Below are 26184 nucleotides of genomic sequence, written 5' to 3'. Positions count from 1 at the left end.
TGGATCAGGAGAAAACTAGACCATGATTAATCATAATGAAAAATAAAGCTGTTTACAGACAATCAACAAGCAACATTGCATTTGTACAATTAGCATTTTAGCTGTTAAATTGGTGAAGAAGCAAGCAATTAGGAAATGGATTGGTTAATCATTTTTAATGACTACCTGTGGTGTTAGTAGCATGTTTTGGTTAATAGCTCACGAATCCACAAAGAACCACTTAACTGGCATCCTCCAATAACTGTATTAAAATAAGGCCATAATAGTGGCAGCTACATACCTGGCAGTACCATCCAATTGCTCTTTCCTTTTATAGAAGAGAGGAAGCATTGCAAGAAAGCAAGGAGAGAAGAGTTATATCATAAATTCAGGAGATTTTTTCAAAGATAAATTCCTAATCTATTGTTAGTGGTTTATATCTCTTTTGTTCTATGGCCATAAGTGACAGCAGAATAGAAGCTACATTTTCAAGCAGCCATAAAGCAAAGAAAGTGATAAGGTTACTAAAACCAATCTGTGCTGCTGAAACTGGCAATCCAGTCTTTGGTATGAAGTGAACTCCCTTCCCCTCTCTCCCCGGACCTTATTTGCAAAGCACCTACTACATTTCAGGTCACATTTGAATCACAGAAGAACCTACACACAATGAACAAGCCTGAAGCCACAGTAATGAGTCTAGACTCAAGGAGAGCATGAGAATTACTCTCTGAACAAAACCTGAGGTCAAGAAACCTCTAGAAATGACTCTGTAATGGATAATATGGGAATTTACAGAGAACAAGAAGATGAGAAGGAATAAAGAAAAGGAAAGAAATATGAACCTTAATTAAAAACTTGGGCTTTTTTCTTAGGTATTTCCTTTTTGATGTATGTTAAATCAATCATAAAGAAATATGTTTTGAATAAGACAAAGAAAGAGTTAGCATTTGCAATTCGCCCTTCATGAAGGCAGGAGCCTGAAATGTTTCTTCAAGTCAGTTTTGAGCAACAGCTGGAGCTGCAGTATTAGTGCAGTGAGCACAACTTATAGGTGGAGACCTCTGTTTGAGCTGAGCAGTAGTTTAAGGGCACTTCTTTCAGAATAAGTCATAACACCAAGTCCAGAATGAAAGTTTGAAGCATAAACTTGGATAAGTAGTGCCCATTATAAACAGCTGATAGTCTACTGCTAAAAGGCTTGACTCTCATAGGGCCAATATTTTAAAATGTTAAGAACTGAAGGTGAGGTAGGTGCCTGTTTGTCAGGCAAGAAAAACGAGGATCAGAGAGAGAGACTCATATCCATAAACATATGAATGTCCATTAAGTTTTATTGTCTTTATATATGGAATGATTTCCACTGAACTCAGAAGTGGTGATTAAAATAAAATCATGATCTCAACTCCCTGGAAAAGTTTTCTTGTGAACCTTCAGTTAATAGTTTCAGTGGGAGATGGTTTTAAACATGCATTGGCTGTCCTCCACTGAATTATTCCCTTGAGCAATTGATATTGCCAAAAGACAAGCATTTAACAAGCATTAATTATGTTCACATGCCATGGACACCTCTGTGAACAACACAATTCTCAGGCCAGTTGAGTTAAAGAGATAAAAGTAAGAATATTCAGTGTCTCCCATATCTTAAAATACACAAGCACATCATAGAGGGTGTGAGAAGTGCAGGTGTCTGTGAAATCCAGGGCTAAAACTTCATCAGGGTTAAAATTACAGAGGGAGAAATTGAGATTTCCGGGGCAATAAACTCCAGCATTTTACAAAGGTGGAGGTATCCATGTGACTCTAATGTATCACAGCAGGGGGAGGGAGAATAAATGGAGCCAAAAGCCAAAAAGAACGTTTTTTCATCCTCAGCCAGGAAGCTAACTGGCAATTCTCTGTTATCTACAAAAGCCTTTTTGATATATATGAAGTCTATGTATCCTATCCTGACTTATAATTCACAGAAAATTAGGATGGGGAGGTGGACAATGCACTTACCTGAAAAATGGAAATGATACAATTGATTCATAAAACCTCCAAGTTGCAACTAGATCAATCCTATTGGGGTTAGTAGCATAGTATCTCCAGGCAGCCTAAATTAAAAGGGAAAGGAAATATTACTGTTAGGTAAAGCTATTCCCCAGGCTGACAGCAGCCAGATTGTTTCAAAGAACATAACGATGCACCTGAGTGACTATCTGGAAATTATTTACTAATCAGCCATACCAAATAAGTGTCACTATATGGTGAAATCATTGACACTGGATTCTGAACTGGGAGGGCTATTAAAGAAGACAGGATGTGAGAGAGAACCAGCAACATCAACAAAATACTAGATTTGACTAAACTGGTTTTCTTCTCCTGTCTGGTATGTCTAAAAGAGCTTGAAGCACTGCTGGACTTATCCAGTCTTTCTGGAAGTGCTTAAGCTATAACAGTTTATTCTCTAATGTATCATCAGAGGAAATTTTGCTGAGCAATTTTCTATTTCAGCATTTAGCTCCAATCAAAATTCTCTAAGCACATACCTAAAAAATACTGTAGCTAAATTAGCTAGCTACTAAGTGAAGATGCTTTAATTTAAAAGGTGAATCCAATTCACCACTCATCCCTGCAGTCACGTCTGTTTGCTAAGGAGCTTTTTTAATGAGAACAGCATAATATGACACTCAGCCCATTTCTCCTGAGAACTGGTTTGATCCTGAGCAGTACTGAGCACCAACGCTTCCATCTGCTATCCCAGAAACCTTCTCTGTTCCTCTGTGGAAATGCTGCCATTTACTTCACTGCCATCAGGTTGTGCTCCACACCTAATGAGAGTAACTCCAGACAGATTTGTCAGCGCCTAGACTAGTAATTTTAAGATTAACTTTCTGAATTCATAACAAAGGCCATACATGAAGTCCAAGAGAGCTAAGGAGTTTCTTCCCATTGCATCCTCTGATCCAGAAACATAACAGAAGATCCAGGATGTGTTTCAGCTTTTACAAACCTCACATACTATTTGCATCATTTGCCTTGATGGAAACAGTTGCTCTCTATTGTGTTACTTCTGTTGCTGTTTTCACATAAATAACAACATAAAAGCACTCTTTCAAAGGAACTGACAAAACCTGGATTTTGGAAAGAATATGTTTTTGACAGCTTGATTTCTGTGATTTTGTGGCACTGATGTGGAAGTCGGTTGGTTTCCAGAAGCTAGCAGATGAGACCCCTTCTCCTAAAGACACTGTTCCTCTGAATGATATTCTGGGATCTGAAAGATTCCTCAAAAGCTGTACAGACCACTGGATTAACTAGCTCAATGTGAAAAAACCTGACTCCTTCACAAACACCTTCTCACCTCCTGCACTGGGAAACATGAATTTGGGCAGGGCGGTGGGGGGAAGTGGTGGCCCTTGTAAACATGACGCAGCAGTCTTCATACACACCACTTTTTCAAGGAGGGGATAAATGGCTGCAAACCTGAATGAGTTCAGCTGCTGGCTTTCTTCTTTTCTCAAAATGTTTTTGACGATGTTGCTCCTGGACCTTCAGTGCCAGCCCTGAACCCAAAATGCCCTGAAAGCATAAAGTGATGCAAGATTTTAGACATTTCTTACTTAGAAAAAAATGGTTTCACAATGAGAGGAAACAGGTCTATAGGTGGAGATGGACAGGGCTACATGAGAACTTCCTTTCGTAAAGCATGCCTTTCCCACTGCTCTGCTCATGAGACATGAGGTTGTCATGATCACCTCAAGGGCCACAGGACACACCAAATCATTTTAAGGTCCTCAGCAGGCTTCTTGACTGTCTACTGCCTTTCCAAGCTGGAGGTATCCAGGTGGTGTTTTACTTTCCATTCAGGGTAGAGTGAAACTGTGCTTGTGTGATCAAACACCACACTTTGGATTTGGGTGCATGGGACTTCCCAACCTCTGTGAAATTCTTTCCAAGTCTCAATCTAAAGGAAAAATATTCTAAAATCTGGACTTGGGATGGTTTCTGTTGCTATTTGGCCCATCTCACCCAGCTCTTGTCTCATTCTTACCTGAGGACTTTGCAGACAAGCAAATATTTGGCCCACGTAACACCAGGGAACAAATATATTTTCAAAAGCAATTTAGAGATAATTTCTTAGGCAGGCAGAGTAGGATTCACCTGGCTAGATAAAAAACGCCTTTGCTGTCACTTGCTCTCTAAATTCCCTTTAATCTTAGTGAGTTTAAACAGCACTTCCATGGTGGAAGCACTCCTTTAGGAAGGAAGGGAAACAGATGAGACAAAATGCTTTGCAGAGCTGCACTGGTTATAAAGGATGACCTGTGATGATCATTCAGATGTAGATCTCTAGCTTAAGAGTGCTTAGATCTGGGTAAGATGGGGCAACCCTAATTATTAAAATAACAGCCCCAAAGCCTTTAAAAATGCATCTTGTGTGGCTATGTCAATACCAGTAAACTAACCAGAACCAGGTTAAATATTCACTCCCCTGTGATTCCCTAGACTATTAACTTGCTGGATTAATTTTGTCCTGTGCCAGCTAGCACTGTCTCATAAAGTGCCCACATGTGGTTCAAGGAGTACTGGGGTGACACATTAATCACAATAGGCTCCATGAAAAGTTGGGAAAAAAGAGGTTTGATTTACAAATATAGACCGGCTCAAGTGTCTGAATCACTTCTTAAAAAGCTGTTTTGATTCCATTGGCAGTTTTGGTCACTTTACCTCTTTTTTGTAAGTGCACAGTGCTGAGGTGTGCCTAACAGAGGAGAGGGGAGGTACTTACTGCAGGAAGAGCAAAGAAAGACACTCCAATGAGAGAGAAGGTAGCTGCAATCAGCCGTCCCTCCCATGTTTTGGGGGTCTTGTCGCCATACCCAATTGTAGCGAGGGTGATCTGTAGGCAGAATAACCACAACTCTCCATAAGAAAAACAAAGTCAACAGCTCTGCTTTAAATGTTACCATGAAACCTGCATAACTCGCTTAGCTCTATGGGTGCTCATGCACACCTTCCTACAATAGGATCGTGACAATGGGAATAAAACCAATTTTATTAATGGCATCATAGTCCAGAGGCATTGCCCCAGGGAGAATGGATATAGTCTGAAAGCACCTGTGTTTCTAGGATGCATTTGCTGAGAGGGCACTGTAGGTGATGTTGCATTCAGAGTGAGCCTCCTGCCCACCATCAGTTTGAAATGTGACTTGCCAGTTAACAGCTTGCAGGGCTTTAACCATCAGTCAGGGCTACCTCTCCCTGAAGCCTCAGTATGTTTAAAATGAGATGACTTTGTGAAAACTTACTCCTTTCCTGCACAATTGCTAATTTCCAGCTGTGTACCTTTTCTCAGTCTCAGTGAGACTCTACCTAAATGTTCTGGATATGTAAGGATATGAAAATATCCACATGTTCTATGCAACACTTGGGACCTTCTGGTTAGTAATGGTGGGGAGGGAACTTGCCATGTATGTATTAACTGCATTAAATAAAAAATATACTGCTGAATTTTAGTCACAGCATGATATAGACTCCTCTAACTATGGTAGCAAAGTAACATGAAATCTGTCTACCAGGTTGTATGAATATGATCAAATGAGCAGCGGCACAAACCAAAACTCCCCTCTTCATCAGAAGAGACAAGAACAGACGTATTAAAGGTCTCTCTTGCTCAGTACTCTACCACCAATGGCATTCCCTGAGTGATTCTTGGGGAATGCATGTATAACAAGAGAAGTGTTGAGTTATCCTTTCCAAAGACATTTTGGACTTGTTAAATTTCATCCCATTAATCAATGCCCAGGGTGCAAATCTAGATCCCCCTACAAGGCCTCTTGTCCCTCAAGAGAGTCAACAAGCACCTCCTAGTTTGGGCAGCTTTGGTTTTGTCATTTTCTGAGGGACATAGCTTTCACAGGCAGGGTACTGCTGTCATGAGAGCTAGGTCTCTCATAGGCATAGGCTCTGTCAGTGCAGTTATACCCAAAGAGACACTCCTCTAAAAGAGAGGTTTTCCAGAAGCCAGGAGCACAGACTGATTTCTGAAAGGAAGGCCTTATTTTGACTGAAAATTAAGAGGGATGTAAGTTCTGTTAAATGGTTACCCTACTTGGGTAATGTTATACATCCCTATCACTCAATTTAGCAAGACTTATTCTGTAATCCCTAACACCAATATTTTATCTTTTCTTGGATACAAAGTTTTTAAGGATAAGATAAGGTATTTTTGGAGTCACTTACCAATCCCCACCACAGTGCATCTGCATAGGTTTCAAACTCTTCCTTCATCTCTACCCCATTAGCATCCTTTTCAGGAACATCTTTTTCAACCAGATAAACAAGAAAGGAGGACAGGATGAGCGTCAGGAACCCGATGTACCAAGCAGTGATGAGTTCCTGCAAGAGAAACAGATGGACAACAGAGTGGTTAAAAGCAGTCTCAAATACCTCCAGTGGCAGAGTAAACGTCAGGGGAAGAGAGAAGCTCTCAGGATAACAGCAGAGCTGTCTCTGCTGGCTTGTTCACAGTCCATGACAGGTCCACCTCAGCACTTACTGGGAAATAATGCAGGGATTGTCAAGAATTAGCCCTTACATTTCATCTTCATTGGGAACAGCTTGGAGCAATCTGCACTTGTAGTACTGCATAAAGCTGGGCTAAGGACTCAGCTGCACACATGACACAGGGTGCTGCAGGGCTCTGTCCTTGACCTTTCTGCTGCCCATAGGCTTGGTCAGTCAAAGCAACAGCTCTGCCCTCTTCCTACCTCCAGAGAGCCAAGGCTGCAGGATGCAGTTTCTTCTCTCTAGGTATATCAAAGCAGGTTCTGAGGTATGATTTCACCATGAGTTGATGCAACAAGAACAGACCTTGAAAATCGTCTGTGTGAAAACAAACCTGAGTTTGTTTTAGAGAGAGTGACTACAATGGAGTGTGTGGCAAATCCCATTACGGTGGGAGATGCAGCAAACTCCAGCAATGTCTGAAACAAAGCAGAAACTTTTTTTGGTGAAGGTCTTTGCAACTGGGTAAAAAAAATCAATATTCCTTTTGTTTTTTGAGAACTGCATTTTTAAAAAATATTGAGAATTTCATGAGAATGGTCTTCTTCCGTGATCTCTGTTTGCTAAGAAACATTTTTGACATAAGTGTTTATGTGCCACCTGCTTTGTAGCAAGTTTACATGGGGGAATATGAAATGGAGCAGGCTGAGTATCCCTATCAGCCACTACAAAGAAGCAAAGTCTAATTATGCTGTTCCAGTTGGCATTTTAATTTTCAAAACCCCTTAAAATGTCAGGAATGTCATTCATGGACAAGAAAAATAAGTATATAGCACAGATTATACATAATTTTTCTGCAGGCTGTGCAAATGAGAAATCTCACCTAGAGGATTTTTATGCAGATAGTTTTTAACTTGTAATAATGTTTGGTGAGAATGCAGGAACACAATGTGTTTGTTTGGTGTGAGATAAGTTGTGTCTGACTATAGCACCAACTTAGACTGAGCAAAGATGATTTCAGAAATTTTGTCTATCTGGGTTCACACTGTGTGCATCTTTGTATTGCCTAACCCATGCTTCTAAAAAGAACACCAATAGCTCTCTCTGAATCCACATTTCTGCTAGCCAGTCTCTTTCCATCCCTCTGGAGTCCTGCTCCATCTGTTGATCAGACAAGTCTGCGAAGTCACTACAAACATGTTGCAAATAGAGAGGCATTTCTGTCAAAGTTTTCAACATACTTCACCATTAAAGGGATGTCCCTGCTCTCACTCACACTATTGCAATGAGTGTGGGAATGAGCACTCTCTCTTGTCGCTTCCCAGCACCACTATTCAGTAGAGAAGGGGTTAAACAAGGGGTAGAACTGGTCCAGAGAATGAAAGAGGGAACAAATTCCTTGAACTACAAGACATAATCCCAAGGCACTGCTGTACCTGTGCATCCCCTCTCTTTCTCCTCAACATCTTTCCCCTAAACCCCAGCTAAGCCCTGCAAGCTTCTCACTTACTTTGCTATGTGCACAAATGGCCGATCCCAGAAGTTTCCATGTGCCGCCCCGCCTGTCCATTCGGAGCATCCGTAGGATCTGAAGGAAGCGGAGGCTTCTGAGAGATGTGGCCAGAACATTGCCCTGGTTTCCAACAGCAACGACTGGCACTGAAGCGATCAGCACAAAGATATCTGCAAGGCAAAAAGAACAAAGCCTGCCAACAAAAGTGGCCCCATCACCTGATTCTTAATCTCGTCTGGTTGTGTTTCAAATTTCCCTAGGCAAATTTTAAAGCTGCCTGAAAATGCTTTCTGTTGCCAATTAAACAGATATCTGCATCTGCCACACAGTCAGCATCATGCACAGAACTCACCAGAAAGCCTCATAATCTATTTACAGATCGATGCATTGGACTTGAGACACTGCCTGAGCTAGCTTCAGAAATGCACAGAAATGGCATCTGAATGCTGACAAAACAACACCCTTAAATTCATCTTTCCCACAGGAACATCACAGTGAACAGGGCAGCAGATAAGAAATTCAGGTTTTGATAGTGCATCTGGTATTTTGTTCTTTTGGTTGAATTATCCCATTAAATTCTCAAAGTTAGTACTACTATTTTTCATAAGCGCTCACAGGGCCAATTTCCTGATCAACCGAAGTGGTTTGAAATGCAAATCCCATCACTTCTTTTGGTGTTTGGTTTTTTTTTTCCTTTCTTTTCTTTGTTCCCCTCTTGCTTTTTGATCATATACATACTAAAGAAAAAAGAAGTGGTACCAAAGAGCTTCAAACATTCTTTGGACACTAAGTCTTTAAATTGTTTTCATATAGTATTTCCAGCCAAAAATGGTGGCACCAGATGGATTTCAGGTTTATTCACTTTCAATCATTCTCAAAACACACTTGTTCCAGTGGCAATCAAGAGATTATATTAATAAATCCAGTGGGATCTCTTCTGTTCTTTACCCAGATATCAATGAAGATGCATTCTCAGAAGTGAGACAACACTCTTACTGAGAAGGCATGAGACATTATCAATCCCACTTGCTCACACCGTGCTCTACTGCCTTCACAATTTTATTAGAAGTACAAGAAGTATTTATACAACAGTAGCACCCAAAGGAGCACTACTGAATAGAAGATGGCACAGATGCACAAAGGAAATTTGTTCCAATTTTGTCTACCTTTTAGACCCACAAGATGAACAAAAGGAGGGAGAGGGATGAGGGTACAGTGTATTTATATAACTGCAGCACCATGGCTCCCCAGAGTGCTATATGCTGTACAAAGAAAGAACAGAAAACTAGTGCTTGGCCTGAAGAGCATCAAAATAAATGAGGGAGTCCTGGAAACATTGAATGAATGTGGATGTGCATGACAGGTGCTCAGGGCACAGTGAGCTCCTAAAAGTTGGCTGGTTGGTTTGTGGACATAATATAGACTTCTGGGAGGGGATTCAAATATGAATAATGAGCAGTTTTATGGACAGTTATAGGCAATGCCTTCCAAGCCTGAACCATAACAAGGGTGAAATGACAAAGATACCTGTTTGCAAATGCAGACCAACATTACAAAGGTAAAACGCATCTGAAGATGAAAGAGGGCTGGCTAAGATGGTATAGCATTGGGATCTGAGGTGGCTTGAAACTGAAGGCAGATAGGGTATGTTTGAGGATGAGCTTAAGAAAAATGCAGTGGGAACTCAGGACAAGGAAAATGTGTTCAAAGGGTAGAAAGATCCATTTATTTTCCCACTGACCAACCACCGAAGTGTCTCTTGAATAAATCGTTATTGCTGTGTACTTCAAATAACTACTCCAACAGGACACAGCTCTTAGCACAAAGGGCAGATCTGATTTCAGTGCTTTTTGCACTGCCATTCACTGGTTCTTGGACATTGCCCCAAACTGGCTCAGAAGGAAAATGGTATAATGAGAAAAACAGTAGTAGAGAGTATGGGCCTACCCAGCATGCACAAAGGCTTCCTGGCAAATTTGAGTCTCCCCCTCCATCCTTTGTAGCGACAGCAACACCCAGCAGCCCAGATTCTTAAGGCAAACTCTGCTCCAAAGATGAAAATGGCAAAGGTTTCCTGTAGCAAAGACACAAACTACATTATTAGACTCATAACAAATTTTGCAGTAATTCTGGGCACAAGGCTATAGCTGAAGAAAACAGATGAGGTACAAGTGTTTGGGTATGTGTGCACTGTCTCTCTCTACCCCACGTGTACCATCTCTTTCCCAGAGAGAGAGAGGAAAAAAGTAAACAGGAGAATATAGATCAATGAAAGAGGCAAGGCCAAGCAGGACATAGTCTTCCAGCCTGCTCCGCAGAAAGGATGTGCCTCCGCTGTCAGGTAAATGCGAAGTGCTTACCCTGCTTGATGGAAGGGCAATTACTTCACAAAAAGACCTCTTGTTTCACAGGAAATGAAAGACATGTGAGTGGTGACTGCAAAGTCCCCAGTGCATTCTGTATGCCCACACCCTGGGTTACCCACCAGCAGCTCATTCAAGCAGCCATATCTAGAGAGACAGGGACAGGGTACAGTATATTTATGTGGTCATATTTAAGGCAATGATAAAAGCATATATAAGATAAATTTAAGGCATATATTATCCCCTTAAATTTCTACTGCACAGAAGAATGGGATACTCCACTGTGCTTAAGAGCTTTTCTAATCATGGGGAGGGAATGGTGAGGAGAAAGCTTTTCCAAGGTGTTCAGTGGAGACGGGCCAAGGGCAGCATGGGGCACGCAATTACTTTTCCTGTTTGTGAATAGCTGGCAGGGAGGGAAAGGGGGATTTTTCCTGATGCCCATACCCACAGCTGCTAGGTACTTCTGAAAACTGCTGAGAGCAACATAAATGTAAGAAGGAAAAATAACCTCAGGCTTCTTCAAATGCGAAAAGATGGGTCTAAGCAGGGTAACAGGGGCCAAAAGTTAGTTTCACATTCCCCAGAGTATGAGGGTGTTTCCATTCAGGCACTTTTTGAGAAGAAACATGCAAGGGGATTTCAGCTTTCATTCTGTTTGGCATTTAGTTCTTGCTCAGATCTACATGTCTCTGGGGGTACAAAGGGAAATGGAAATTGCAATCTCCAAAATACTCTTGCTGTGTAGTTTCATTCTTTTCTACAAGGCCAGGTGAAGTGAGAGGTGGCATTCTTGTCCTGGTTTCAGTGGGATAGAGTCATAGAAACAGTTTTCTATTCAGGAAAGTTGCATTTTTGAGAAGACTACAGTGGGTGATAAGTTGGTAAGACACTTTGGTTTAGTTTTTGGCCAGCCCTGGTATGCAGGTTGCCACAGTGATCAAGGCCTTTAGAAGGCTGAGCCATGTGCAGAAGCTAGGAGGGGCAAAAGCCAGCAGACCTTACCCAAGCTAGGAAATGTAGTGATACTTCAATGGGAGAGCTGTTAGGTAAATGCTGAAAAACCATTATTTAAAAGGTTCAGGATAGCACTTTTCCTCTCTCCTTACTTGCTTTTATTCAGTCAGTGTTGACAATGGACCGGGAACTCTCCAATATGTAAGTGTACGGTGACTGCTCCAGGATCAACAGAAGTAACCTTCTTGCTTGCGGAGCTGGCAGTAAGTTTCCATCTCTGCTGATGGGGCTGATTTCAATTCAAGGACATTACCAGGGTGATGCAGCAGCCAGTCTACTTACCAGCAAGAGGAGCCAGTCTCCTGAAACAGTTTCATATTCCTTGAAAGTTGTCAGGACAGCTAAGATCAAACACCCCAAGACAATTAGAAACCTGGAATGAAATAAAAGGAAAAACCACAGCATTGTTATCCCTCTCTGCATTTGCACTGAAGATACTGTCTATAAAAATGTGGGTGGAGACCTTCGGGGAGGTGAGCAGTGACGTGGGCTCTCGTGAAGATCAAGGGTTCTCAACTTTGACAGGGGACGGGCTGGCAATCAATAAATCATTGCAAGATCCTAAATCAGAGTGGTTCTGGGACAGACATGCATTAATTAACCTGACAGCATTCTTCAGGAAGGAAATGGATGATACTGCATTTTGGGAAGGGATTGTATGATAGGGCAGAAGACTGTAATGCTCAGGAGGTCTATTCCAAGCTGGTGTGCTGTACGGTTCACAAAATGGCACTGCAGTTACAGTGGTATAAATCTACTTGGCGTATCCTGAGATCTGAGAAACTGAATGCTTCAATATAATGCAGCACCAGGACAAACCCTCCCTTGAAAACTGCATTGTTTTATCTTTCCCTTTTTGCACTCATTTCTATGCAGATGAAAAGATAAAAAGGTTTGAAAGAGAAGCAATAGAAAGGGTAAAGTTCTGCTCTCCAATAAACGCAGTGTGTGATAAATCACTGCCCCTGTGTTATTACCTGCCTCTGAGGCTCCAGAACACAGAGACTTGACAGAAAATTTAACTCCCACTGCTGGTAAATCCAATCCAGTCCAATCTAAAGTCACACTGATCTGCTTTGTAAAACTATTCCCAGGTTCAGGCTATTCAAAATCTTTTATACATAAAGAAGTAAGAAAAATCAAGGGAGTCTCATAAGTGATCACTGTGAAGCAGAGTGGAAGAAGCTCATATTTTAGTACTTCATGTACCCAGATCATGGGCATTGTAACGTGCTCCCAAAAGCTGATCCACAGGAACAGAGGGGCAGTATTTCAGAGCTTAGTGAATAAACTGGAAGGACGTCTCCATAAAACCTCTGGATCCCTCACTTTCATAGCTAGGGTCCATCAAAGAAATGATAGGCATTAGGTACTGAAATCACCCAGGGAAAAAAGCTTCTTAAGACTCAAACTGTGTTTAATGTGCACTACCTGTTTTGAATTTCAACCTGACACCTAAGGTGTGATTTCATCTCTTGCTGAATGAAACTCCACTTTGTTTCAGTGGGTGAAATGAGCAGAGCCCACAGCCTGCAGTGTGGAGGCAGAGAGCAAGGACCCCGGGGAAGGGAGGCTCAGGTCAGAGATGTGTCCTTTAACCTGTCTTGGGATTTTGTTTCCTTCCTGTACGTGGAAAATTAGGGCTAAGAATTTGCAACGGTTCTGCAGCTGGAGTAGAAGGAGAGAAGTGAGCCCCAGATAGCTTCTGCTGCTCTTTGGGAATGAATTTCCTCCAAAAAGCATCAACTGGCAACCTCCATGAAATGCACAGGTGACAGTGGAACACTTCACCGCAAACCCTGAAGACTTCTTTGCTGTGGCTTTCCTAACATAGGCTGTTCAGACTGAAGTTTCCTATGCCAGGAACTTTTCAGATCAGCCATTTGGAGCAAGGTTAGAACAGAAATAAACGTGGTTTTGTTCATGCTAAATCTATAATTCCTTGACAAGTTTCACCTTCTCCCACTCACCAGCCATGCTTTAGAGCAAGGGTTATGTGTTGGTAGGAAACAGCCTTTGGGTCCAGAATGTGTCTTTTACCATCCACCTATTTTAACTACACCCCTGCTGCTCAAGACGTTCAGCATTTAACTTACGAATTCTGCAGTGTTCCTGCATTGCCCTCAAGCTTGTCCTGTCACACCATACTTTGCTGTCCCCACCTTGCAATTGTGAAGGCTTACTGCTTTCCCAAAACCCATGGTCCAGCTACCCTGCAACTCTGTGAGCAAACTGGTGTGAACTCAACCAAGACAACATGACTCCTTTGATTAGCTATAAACCATCTATGATCTGCCACATGACATCCATTAGCCTTACCATTACTAATTCTCCATTTAAAGCCTTGATCTGCTGCTACTTGATGCTTTCCATTACAGCCATTTCTTTATACAATGTGAAAATTCGGTCACCCATCAGCTCACAAGTATCATTTAAATGATTTAACGAAAGGCGAAACACACTGAAAACAGTTCAAGGAAATTACATCATCAGCTACTTAAACCAAAGGCGTGAATTTACGACTTCATTCAACAGAATAGCACTGTCAATTAAAGATGATGTGCAGATTTTTGTCCGAGACGAAGAGGAAAGATGATAGTGAAATCATCTTTTGCCTAAAACTGCCTGCGGTTTTACCACTAGAGGGTATCACTACTCCATGGAGAAAGGGGATATGGCTTGCTCCTCTTTTCCCTCCCCATTAAACAAACTCAGTGCAGGTGATGTTCAGGCGATTGTCCGCATGTATCTGATACGCAAGAAAAGGAGTCTCACTGCAGTGAAAAGGCTTTTCCTTGGTCACTAACAAAGACAAATTGCAGCCCATGGTGCAAGACCCACTGCTCAAAGTGAGACCTCACCTGTGAAGACAACAGATCATGCAAGAAAAAAAAAAAAGAAAAATGTAAAAATAGGGTGAGACTGTAGATCAAAAGTCACCGTGAATAATTCTGAGGGCAAATCTGAGCAGGGAATGTGGTCTAACCCCCAGCTGCACTGTCTCTGAAGGATAAACCCTTTGCAAATTAATCAAACCACACATCAGGTATCCTTCCTTAGCACCTGCAATGAGGACTGCGCTCAGAGCACTTAATGAATTTCATTCACCATTGATGCGATGCAACCCACTGACTTCCCTGCAGCTTCTTCAGTTTCAGTCCTTCATATTTACAAAGCCTGCAAGTCTTCTTGTGTCTCCTTTCCATGGAAGATGCTGTTCAAGTGTCGTAGTGTTTTCATCAATCCCTCTCCCTCAGCAATGATGATAATGAGGTACATCTTCACCTTGCTGTTATGCCCATATTGTGGCATTGCAAACACAGAGACTCTTGCTTGATAATTGTTAAGTCATATTGCTATGTTGTCCTGTTTCCATAGTTGAGTCTACATTGTTCAATTTAATCTTTTAGAGGCAGTGGTGGTTCAGCCTGACTGTAAATTTGTAACAGGCAAATTGAAAGGAACTGCTGTAATCACAGGAGATAAGGAGAGACTAACACTGACCTGGAGAACCAGGTCTGAAAGAAAGTCTCTTATTTACTCACAGTTATAATGATACTATGCATGGGACATAAAGCACCAAGGGTTAGAAAAAAGAAATAGGGTAAAAGCCAAGGTTCGGTAATGAAAATTGAGTCCTGTTAAGCCTAAGCTTCCTACTGAGCAGTATTTCAGTAGGTGGCAGTCCAGACTTCAAGGCTATAAATCAAATATGCCAAATGAGGATCTGAATCCAGTTCTTCAGTTTTCAGAATAATCTTTGCTATAATTTTCATCATTTTTCATAGCCCAATACATTGTGCCTATTTGCAGTATTATGCCTAAAAGCCCTACTTGTTTGTTGTATATGTAAGTTCCAGTCCACCAAATGTCAGTACTCTTTTGTCACTGGCACAACCAATATACTACTCTAGTAAATAAATGTTCTTGTTATTGGAAATCACATGTTTAACACTCGTATTTTCTAAGCATGCTATTTTGGTGTATTAAAGACAGTGATCCAAAACCAACACATTTTTTACAGGAAAGAAGTAATTTATTACTATAGAAACATAGAATGGTTTTAGTTGGAAAAGACTTTTAAGATCATCAAGTCCAACCACTGAATCAGTCCTAAGTCCACCACTAGTCCATGTCCCTAAGCACTACAACTACTTGTCTTTTAAACACCTCCAGGGATGGTGACTCCACCACCTCCCTATGCTAGACTGTGAATCTAATGTTTCTTGGATGAACACCGCAGACTGTTTTGTTTGATAATTTTTTATTTCTTTTCAAATTTCACATTCTTTGAGTTTTTCTTCTTAATCTGCTTTCATTTCAAGCTAATATAATGCAGATCTAGCTGAAGACTTTTATGTTTTTTCCATATATAGGTGCTCATAATTTATCCTGTCCACCGTCTCTTGCTTGAAAATTTTAGGAGCAGATCACATATTAATTTGCCTATTATTTATTCCAAAACATAGCAGTCCTTTTGAAGCTGTCATGAGGACCAGATACATCATAGGCAGGCAAAACCATATTTGTATCTGCATGATTTTGGCAATTTTTTGTCCTGTGTGCCAAAATGTTAAGTCTCAAGTAGTCTTACAGCTAACAGAGGGGAACACACGCTCCTAGTGTACAGTTCATGGTGTTGTAAAGTAGACAGCTCAAGCTGGTCAGAAGCACCTCCAGAGACATTTTCTTCTCTGTAACTGTATGGAAAGGCTCTAATGACTGGCTCCCACTGAGATGTTTACTGCGTAAATTAGCTGAATGCCACCCCTTTTGTTCAGCCCTGTTTTGGATACAATTACACACGCCGCTTTTTAATAATGTTTATATACTTTTGCTACTGAAAGAATTAGCCTATCAGCCATACCAGCCCACTTCTTACACGACCAGGTTTCTCTGAAATCCCTTGTTGTAAATTTAAGTATGACATCTGCGTGTGGTTGAGGGTCCTGCTTACAAAATAATAATCCAGGTTCTGGGCAGAAAAGCCTTTAGAACAGTTACCAGCAGTAAGAAATCTTCATCAGTGCAACAGTGCCTAGACTTCTGTTTGCTCTCGCATCCTCAATACCATTGCTTGCAAGCCACTGAAATTTCCCCTGTTTCAAAATGTTCATATGAATTTAAGGTTTTTCTGCTTTGCTCCATTTGGTCCTTTCTTGTTTTCCCTTAAAACTTGTGTTCTAGTTTCATTATGTTCTGCCACCTGGCAAATGCTAATGGAATTCTCTAAGATTATATTAGGAAAATCTGGCAGTGCTTTGCTCAATTTTTGGTTTATGGTTCCCAATGCAATATGGCCCTAAAATCATGGTTCCCACACACTTTCCCAAATTTCATACTGGAACAACCTTATTTTCTTCAGCTATTGGCTTTTACCCATAAGGATTAAAAATGCATCTTTTCTCACAGTTCTTTTAGTTGGTCTATATTCCTACCCACCATCTTTTCCCCTCCATCCAAACTTCAGTTTTCACAGAACATCTGCAGTATCTTGCACTGATCGTTTTATGGTTGCTAATGAGAGGCTTGAATTGGGATTTTTAACACTAAAAAAATGACATTACCAAATATTTGAGAACAGCTCTTCAGAGAGAAAAGAATGCATGCCTTCTTTACCACAGAACTGGGAATGCTCACTGTTTAATATTTAGATTCCTGCGTCTCTGCTACTCCAAGCAATAGGCCAGTTACTGTTACAGAAATCAGTACTGAGATAGGGCTGACCGGAAAAAAAACCAAAAACTTTGTGACTCTACAAATGTGCACTGTGCAGAGCTGTATGGAAAAGTGCACTGAGAACCTCAGCGGAGGTCCTGGAGGACAAGGAAAAAAGTGTCAAGTGCCTCAGGTAAGGATGCTCAAAGATTCCTCTTTGAGGGGTTGGACTGGATGATCTTTAAGGTCCTTCCAACTCATACCATTCTATGATCCTATGATCCCTCACAAGATGCTGGAGAAAACCCTAGGAAGTGAGGAAAGATCCCAAAAAAGCCCTAGTATTACTGGCATACTAGATGATCTGCAGGTGATGAAGTGGTAGCCCAGAATGACACTAATCCACTAGGGACAGAAATGAGACACTGTCCCACTCATAGTAGGAAGCTGAGCCAGAACAGCTTAAACGCTTACTCATGCCAGGTTTTTTTATGACCTTAGGTTCTCATTGGCAGGAGTTCCTCTGAATGGGCTTCACTGCTATTTCCCTAAGTTTGGAAAGCTTTTAATAACCAAGATCTGGGTGACTAAAGCTGTGTTTCACAGCAGGGCATTTAAGGTGCAAAAGAGCAGCTTTTCAGACATTTACTCTCTCCTTTCCTCCACCTACAAGCCAAGAGCCTGGTTAAGGCCTCCTCTTGTTGCTTTTATCTTCATGCCCACCTCTAAAAACCTTTTGCCTTATTGCCTTGTGTACCACTGCTGCCAGCTTCCTTAGTGAGTCTGCCATGCTGGTACAAAATATTTTGGGTCAGCAATGTCAGTCAGCATAAACCCTTACCATCCTGGATTTTCTGCTGTAGGGGGCATTTCAGAAGAATGGCCTGACTCCTTTCTCAGGTTTGCTGGCATGAAAGTACAAAATAGAAAGCCCTGAGCACTACTTTTCCCTGCCTGATTTTTTCTCAGTTTGGAAGACAGGAGTCATCCATTTCCATCTTGTCTCTGAGACAAGTTTTAAAGATGCTCTGAAAGGCCTAGCATATACAGATTACAAGGAGAGGTCTAGACATCTTCTCACATGGGTGATTGAAGGCCAGGTTGCAGAAGTGAAGGAGAGGCAGTGACAGCATCAGCTACCAAGGAGTTAGATGTCTCCTACCCTTGAATAAGAATGGGAAAGCATCTGGATGTTGCAACTGAGTTGCTCTGTTAGTGGCTTTAAATTCTATTCTTATATTAAGTGAATGACATCAAACTGAACTATTGTTTGGGGCTTTTATCTGCCATGACAAGTACATCTGTCTATGGGCTTACCTCTGGCTGGCAGCAAGCTGCTAATGGAGCTGGGACATGCAGACTACGAAACACAGTGGGCCATGCAGCACAGCAAAGCAGGAACAGCACAGAGCCAGACTGCATTACCCAGCAGCCCCAGCTGCAGTAACCACAAATCAAATGAGTTTCAGAAATGCTTCTAACAGGACTGTCTCCAAAAGACATTAACAAACTTGTGTGAACACATTTGAACCTAAATTTAAAGATTCATGCATTGGTTTCTGTTAAATTTTGTGAAATAAAAGTGTAGAGCGTTTGAAAGTCAGCCTGTAATTCAGCAGTCAAGTGCCCAGACTTTAGCAAACCCCCTGTAAAGAGGTTAAGTGAATTTAGGGTATACAAAGAGTCTAATGTAAGACCATTAATCATCCATGTCCATGCTTAAACATCCTGAGTAGGGATTTACAGGAAGGAACCTTTCTAAGCATCACCAACACTGTTGTCCAGAGAGATGAAAGATCTAGGAGTCTACTTCCAAACACGACCAAATCTCAGGGATACCCAAGAATTAGGATCTCTCACACAGACAGACATTGATCTCCCCACAAACACTTCTCATTTCTTTATAAAGGAGGGGAGGAATGTGTTACATCCTCTGAATGAATTTTTAGGGAGCTCCAAAGAGTGCAAATAGGAGAAACTTCTGAACCCGCTGTCATACCTTTTGCCTTGACTGAATATACTGTTGTTGTATTTTCCACTTTCCCACCTCAAACCAATGAAGATCAAAAGACTGTAGGGGGGGTTAAAGAAGCAAAGAACCCAGTCAAACATCCTACCCACCCTTTCTTCTACCTGACCTTTTCTCACAGGCACTCACATCAAACATATAAGGTCCTCCAAAGGTGATACAGCTGAAAGTGAATTTCTAATATCCAGAAGACAGCACTGTCCAGAAATAACCTCTGTAGTCTCTAATAGAGTTCCTAGGTAGGAGAGTGATAACATTAATTTGGTGGCTGGGCAGATTCTTACAGTGAAGAGACTGAAAAGAGAATCTCTTTACCCAAGACCCATTTGGGAGTTTTGACAGTTGGGTTTTGTTTTTTTTGTTCTATTTTTGACCCTACATTGCATAAGAACATACTGTTTTAAACAATGCCATTCCTTCAAACCTAATCTAGCACTTTCAGACAGGTGCAATATCTGAGTGAAAAAGCAATTTCCAATTTGGACTGTGTCCTCTTTGCCTGTGCCATCTCTAACTCCATCACACACTCACCTTGATGTGTGAACATGAGCACTTTAAGCAATGATGTCAGCTTTCACATTTTCACATGGAGTGGGACATTCAGAAGAAGAGTTGCACAGTGACATTCCCAATGGACTTTTTTGCATGGTCAAAGATTTGCAACTGTGTAAGGAAAAGGTTCATGGCTGCACATGACCTGCCCCCACAGCAACACTGCCAGTACACTCCAGGTCCAGGTAGGAGTTTAGTGGGTTTTCCATTCTGAGCAATGAAAGGCATCCTGATAATGGAGCACCTGTGGAGCCAGATATATGGCTCTATTCTCCCAGATTGAATGGGACCTCTATCACAGGACATAAATATTTTCACTTTAAGAGCCCCTTCCTGAATTTTCTGGCATTGACTCTACAGAAAGCTCTATCATTTTGCACCTGAGATGGTCACAGCTTTGGGTGTGACATGGAGCACTTGACTCAGGACATTTCCAGCTAAAAGCATGAAGTATTACAGCTAGAATGGAAGAGACTTATTTTCCACATAGCATTGAATCACTGGCTACACTGGAGAAAATCAAAGATCTCATAAATTTGCTTTGAATAATCCAGTTGTTTTTGTTTTGTTTTGTTTTTAATTCAAGAGGATTTTTAAAACTTTTTCCAATTTTTATGTAAGTGAAGAGTGCAGAGTCATCACTGCATCTTACCCTGTGTGACAACACTGTACATCAGTTTTCCTTAACAAACTGGTCTGTAGCCTATGACCCATACACAAATCCAGTGGTGCTGCAAAACAAGCACACATCAATCAGTCAGGAAAGGATTTTTTACTGTGCGGAATACAAAGCAGATGAGCTGCTCTCACTTTATTCACAGAGAGAGTGGAGACGGAGGAGAAAGGATCTGCACTAAAAGATACAAGGGCTAAATTCATGTTACAGCAGCTGTGGATCAAATGAACAGTGGTGGTGTGGAGCAATGTGGGTTTTTTGGATACACAAATGAAAACAGAAAAAAATACTGTGTTAATAGGCAGACCAAACTTCCCTGCAAATCAAACCATATTCTGAGTCCAGTTTGACTTGATGATGTCCCTATAAACCTTTTCTTACATCAGACTCCTAATTTTTCCTTCATACTCCATAGATATGCAGGTTATAATTTGGCACTGATGATCAGTCAGGCAACAAGGCTTCACAGCTCTCACTCACTGCCAGTATCCCATAAAAAGTCATTAGCTGAAGGCCAGGGGAAGGCCACTGAATGCCGAATGCAGAATATTCTTCAATATCTCTTTCTAGAAAAGAAATGGAAGTGTCTCAGAGGCTTTAGATTGTCTCAGAAATCACGTAAGAATAGCCATTTTTATCAGAGTACGGGTCTTATCTCAGTCGGAATCCTACCCAAGGGATGAGGTCTTACCAGATAATGACGGACATGCTGGTACAACTTCATTCTCTAGCTGCAGCTCCATAGCAGTGCAGATGTCCCATACATTCTGTTACATATTTGCCAGCTCTATACAGATACTGAAGATCTCCCATGGTGTCTCATAGTGCACTATATGCACATGACTCAAGTCCCAGTTCTTTGCGTTTTTGAAGGAGATGACTCTATCATACTCATTGACCAGAGCCCTGGCACTGAACAGGGAAGATTTTTTTAACAATTTATTGGGAAGAGAGAAAAGGGACAGAAAGTGGATTCCAACCCTAAAATGTCAGCTGCTGCCTTGATGGTTTAACACGTGCCAAGATACATGTCTAGATATAAGTATAAGTGGGATGATCAATTGTTTAGTGGAAAAACCCTTTATAATTGTGATTTTTCAATGTCTTGTCTTAAAACTAATGAGAGTATGTAAATAACTTTAAAGTGATTCAGCAAAAGTGCTTACAGAGGCTGTGTCATGTGGAATTTCAATAGGATCTGCACCTCCACAGGAAAGACTGTTGAAGGGTCTGCAACTCCCAGTGGGCTGCAGAGCTGTGGTGTCAACACAGATGCCGAGGACAACACAGTTACAGCTGAAGCACATAGTACTGATAAGTTGTATGTGCTCCTTTTTCACCTCCAGTGCACATTCATTAGTAAATTATGAATTGCGTTAGCAGGCAAATGAATCACATCCTCCTTGAAGGTGAACTTTGGATAAGCTCCTTAGAGGTCCTTGTGTCCTCAGAACTCTGATTTACACAACTAAACAATAACAGTAGCACATGGTATTTGTACCTATGTAAATTTGATGCTGTTTAAAAGTATTTCTGCTGCTTTGCATTACCAAAAGCAATTAATCAGCGTTCAAAATTCAGAATGATCATCTGTAAGCATGTAATATATCAATTGAAGTCTGAAGTTGAAGTCTTTAGAGGAGGTTATCAGCCTTTTCCAGACCTGCCCCATTTTATTCCTGAAGTGTTTCACCAGCATCTGCAACAATGCTTCTCAGCTCAATGTATGATGGCCCTTTTGCTCAACTGACTCGTTAATATCTCCGATTACATTATCCCTGTTTAACTTGACAGTTTCAAACAAAGACAATTCTATTAAACCTTCAGGAAAAGATGGCAATATGGAAGGGAATATTTTTATATTTTTTTCTGTGAAGAAAGAGCTCTATTTAGTTCAGGAAGTAATTTGAAATGGCACAGAATTCAGCATACACAAGTACATTTAGAAAAATAAAACCCAATCTGCAGTAATGAGAAGTTCTGCATGCAGAATACAATTTAGCAAAGCAGTTAAGTGTGTGCTAAGCAGCTCTGTTGGGACTCACATGTTTATAGGCCCAGAGAACACGAATCTTTTATTCTCCTTTAAGAGCAGCTGGTTTTACTGAAGGAAGAGTATTGGGCACAGTGGGGCACAGCCTTGACATGACTTTCTTATTCTTATTCGGCATCCATAGGAACAGGAATTCCTATTCCTAATTCAAGCTTTGCCACCTTCTTCTGTTGTGGCATCAGTGCAGAGAGTGACTGGAATATCAATGCAATAATCAATCTGTATGAGTGGAGAGTTAGCTACATTTTCCGGTATAGCATGACCGATCTGACCAGCCAGCCAGCCAGTAAAGCTCATTTCATGAGCTGAACTGCCCTCTGAGCTCCATAGACTGCACTGACTTGATTAGTGGATAGGAGATACTTAAGTTATATGTATGCACACAGATACTTGGATGCCTGAATTGAATTTCTTAATCATGAGTTGAATCTCATGTAGGTGAACAAAAGCAGAAAGCCTGGAGCAGAAAGCAACAGCTCTGATGTTATGCTCATAGCTTGCAGTGCCTTTGCCAGTTCTGAATACTGGGATGATGAGGAAGGTTTGCATCAGACGTGCAGAGCTTTTCCCTTTTTCTGTAAAGTTAAGTCTACTGCAGAGGGATGATTGTCAGGTCTGTCCTTTGACCTCACAGACAACTGTGATGGTTGACACGGGCATCTAAAGTGTGTGGAAAGTCAGATTTTTCTCCCTGAACATCCCACTGGGACAACTCCAGGGATGGGGTGGCACATTTGCCATGTGACAACAGAAAGCATTAGTAAGGGAGCACTAAGCAGTAACTTTCCTGGGTGAATACACTGAATGAATCAGGCAATTTCCCCAGTATCTCAATGCTCTGATCATCTGGTTATCTACAGCATTGCCTGAATATTTGTATTTGGTGTAGCATGGCTTGAAGTTGTTCTCAACATTGATTCATTATTTAGGTCATAGACTTTAACTGTTCCAGTGATGTTACAATGACTGCTGGGTAGTCTTGATCAAGATGCTCACAACTGATTGTACATTGATTTTTTCCATTGCTTACCAGCAGCAGTAGTAGTCGTTCAGAAGTCTGGTCTATACTCAAAGCAGTACATTTTTTTTTTAAACAGGAACTTAAGGAGCAGGACAAGATTTCTCCTCCAACATCCTTCTCTTCTTTATTTTTTCTGAGTGACTAATCCAAAGAGCCTTTAAATCAATGAGAAGATTTTCATTGGCTTCAGTGAGCACTACAGCTGAGCCTTACCCTTTTGCCAATTAAGATTTCTACCTTCATTTTGATTCAATAACAATTAGGCCAGATGCATGTGAAATACAGCCTGGGATTCACCTCAACTTATTGCAAACATTGACAGTGCAAGTGTCTGCATCTCAGCATGCTCAGCTCGCTTTAAAGCAGTGGGGAAAACTGAAGACCTTAAAAGCATGAATCATCTGCTCTATTTTAGGTGTCTACTTTAGGAGGAGATGAACTATATATTAGAAGTGCCTACTTCTTCAACTGGAAAAAGAGCCCCAGGTGAGTAGGTCAGATGAATCTCACTCCCAATGTCAGATAACAAGTCATGAATCAAACCTAACACTCTCTCACAATGTTAAGGAATGATAAGAAAGAATTAAAAGGGAAGAAAGCTTTCCATTGGGCCCCAGGGTATAAATGTATAAATATCACCTTTAACAGCAGGAAAAATAGGATTGTATTTTCTTTCTCTGTCTTATCATTGTAACCACACATAACATGTCTGACACTCAAACATTCACCAGACTGAATACTGAAAAAACATGAGATGAAGCCAAAATTAATAATGAGATGTGCTTAGAAATACCTCCCCCCACCACCATTTTTACTCTTGAGGGTGCATGCGTTCTAGTGTTTTTCCAAGACAACTATGAAAGGAATAGCTTCTTAAGAACAAAATCTTAGTTTCTCCTATGAAGGTCATGTCACAGTTAGAGAAAAGTTGAAGAAACCAAATATTGGAATCCCCCGTCACCCAGTAAAATTATCAGACCTGGTTATTTGAATTTCGAAGGTACTGTGGTAAGTCTGATGATAAAGTTAATTACTCACAAGAACAAAATTTGAAAGGGTTTCATGGTGAACACTGTACATTAAATTACTAGCATGATTTCAGTTATTGTGACATTTCAAAAATAAGCACATGTTTACACTCAGCTTGCTTGTAAGGTCTTTCGATGTATCTCAAGGTGCCCGCTTTCTATGCATGCTAAACAGCTGTAATGCAGCTATGGTTCTTGTTTCTCTAACACAAATGATTCAACACGCCTGTAATAGAGAGTGTGTAATTAAGTTCTGCAGACACTGTTTTTGGAGCTATGGGGCAGGCTGAGAAATATTTCATGCTTTATACTCTTGAGGGAACTTGTGCTCCTTCCTCCAGCATGGATCACGCTGTTCTTTCCTTCACAGGACAGAAGGATTAAAAAAGCATGTGAAATCTTTTAAACCTCGATATTTTTTGCCAGGAATTTTGAATCATTCTCCTTACACAAGACATGTCACACTGTGCACAAAAGCAGGAGTAGTTTTTCCCTTGGACCTGGACAGCAGAAGTGGATAATGCAATGGTCATCTTGTACATTCAGTTGCATCTTTCTACCTTACTCCAGTGCTAAAACTCACACCAGCTTTATTTTTTCTGTAATTTTTAATATGTGTAAATTCTTCATACTGGGGGATACTGTCATACATTTTTTTTTCTTAGTTCCTGAAAGTTTGTTGTTTTCTTTTTCTTTTTTTTAATTATTATTATTTGTTTCCAGCACAGCGTTTATTAGTTCCTTAGTTTACAAAGCAGGGAGTAAATTGCACATGTCTGACAATTCATCCTTTATTACAGCATTAACCTTTCCATTATGAGCTCAAAAGCAGGATTTATATTGCAGGCACCAGATCCAGCAATGACTTCATAGGCCAATTTAGTAGCAAACCCTATCAGTCAATTATGTGCCACAGACCCAAACTTCATGAGATAGATGATAAAAGAAGAAACAAGAAGCAAAAACAATAAACAGATTGAATTCAGGGGGTACTGGCTCCTATCCACTTGCTTTTATGGTACAGCAAGCTAGATAGGTTGGGCTTACACTACAATGGCTTCAGCTCATGTTCCTAATTGATGAGATATTAGTGCATCAGGTCAGACACTTCTTGCATGCATGCATTTCCTTTATTCTCCACTTCCTGCTAGGAACAAAGTAAGTACAGATACATTTTCTAGGATTTTTCTATGCTTCTTTTGAAGCTGCCCAGGTTATGGTTGGCTTTCTGGGCTGTGAGTATACACTGCCAGCTCAAGTCCAGTTTTTCATACCCCTTAATTTTACCCGGCCCTCAGCCCTATGATTCTCCGAGTCTAGCACCTTCTGTGATTCTGTGTCACAGCAACAGAAAACACTGGGTTTAGGGGGAGTTCTCACCACGTGACTCTGTTTCCCGTTCTCCACTAAGCACCACAAATTTCTATTGATTTCTGTTGACATCACTGTAGGTTTTCTTGCTGGATTTCAATCCAGGTTAGTAAAAAAATTATTATCTGTGGTCTCCGAAGACATATTTCTGTAAGCACAGCCCTACAGCCCTAACCTGAAACTGGAGATCCAGATCTAGTCAAACAACTATTACTGCTACTTGTTAGTACCTCTAACTTAATTGTACAATATTCTAGTACAAAAATGTTAGAATTAATCAAGCTAGCTAGGGTACTAAGACAAATGGAACTGAAGTAGAAAGGGTTAATTTTCCATGCAGAGAACCAATTAATTAGTGCAATGAATTAATCTGACAGCACAAAGTCCTATGCTGTCACAGTTAATCTGCTTCCATTATCATCATAGCCTGGTTCA

At 40.9% G+C, this 26184-nt stretch overlaps 1 protein-coding gene across 1 annotated transcript; it reads right to left on the bottom strand.

Annotated features, from left to right (window-relative positions):
• Window positions 1-280: 280 nt before the first annotated feature.
• Window positions 281-11766, bottom strand: LOC104543897 (potassium voltage-gated channel subfamily KQT member 3; the record flags this gene model as incomplete). The annotated part of the gene is made up of 8 exons (XM_010188615.1): window positions 11644-11766; window positions 9929-10055; window positions 7979-8151; window positions 6205-6360; window positions 4751-4861; window positions 3445-3540; window positions 1978-2072; window positions 281-307 (listed from the first exon to the last, which is right to left on the bottom strand). Coding segments are annotated over exons 1-8 (908 nt in total), but the record flags the coding sequence as incomplete, so codon positions are not given.
• Between the last annotated feature and the right edge of the window lie 14418 nt (window positions 11767-26184).

The sequence above is a fragment of the Mesitornis unicolor genome, unplaced genomic scaffold (genome assembly GCF_000695765.1).
Source record: "Mesitornis unicolor isolate BGI_N332 unplaced genomic scaffold, ASM69576v1 scaffold1337, whole genome shotgun sequence".
Classification (NCBI taxonomy): domain Eukaryota; kingdom Metazoa; phylum Chordata; class Aves; order Mesitornithiformes; family Mesitornithidae; genus Mesitornis; species Mesitornis unicolor.
This window is presented reverse-complemented; position numbering and strand designations above follow the sequence as displayed.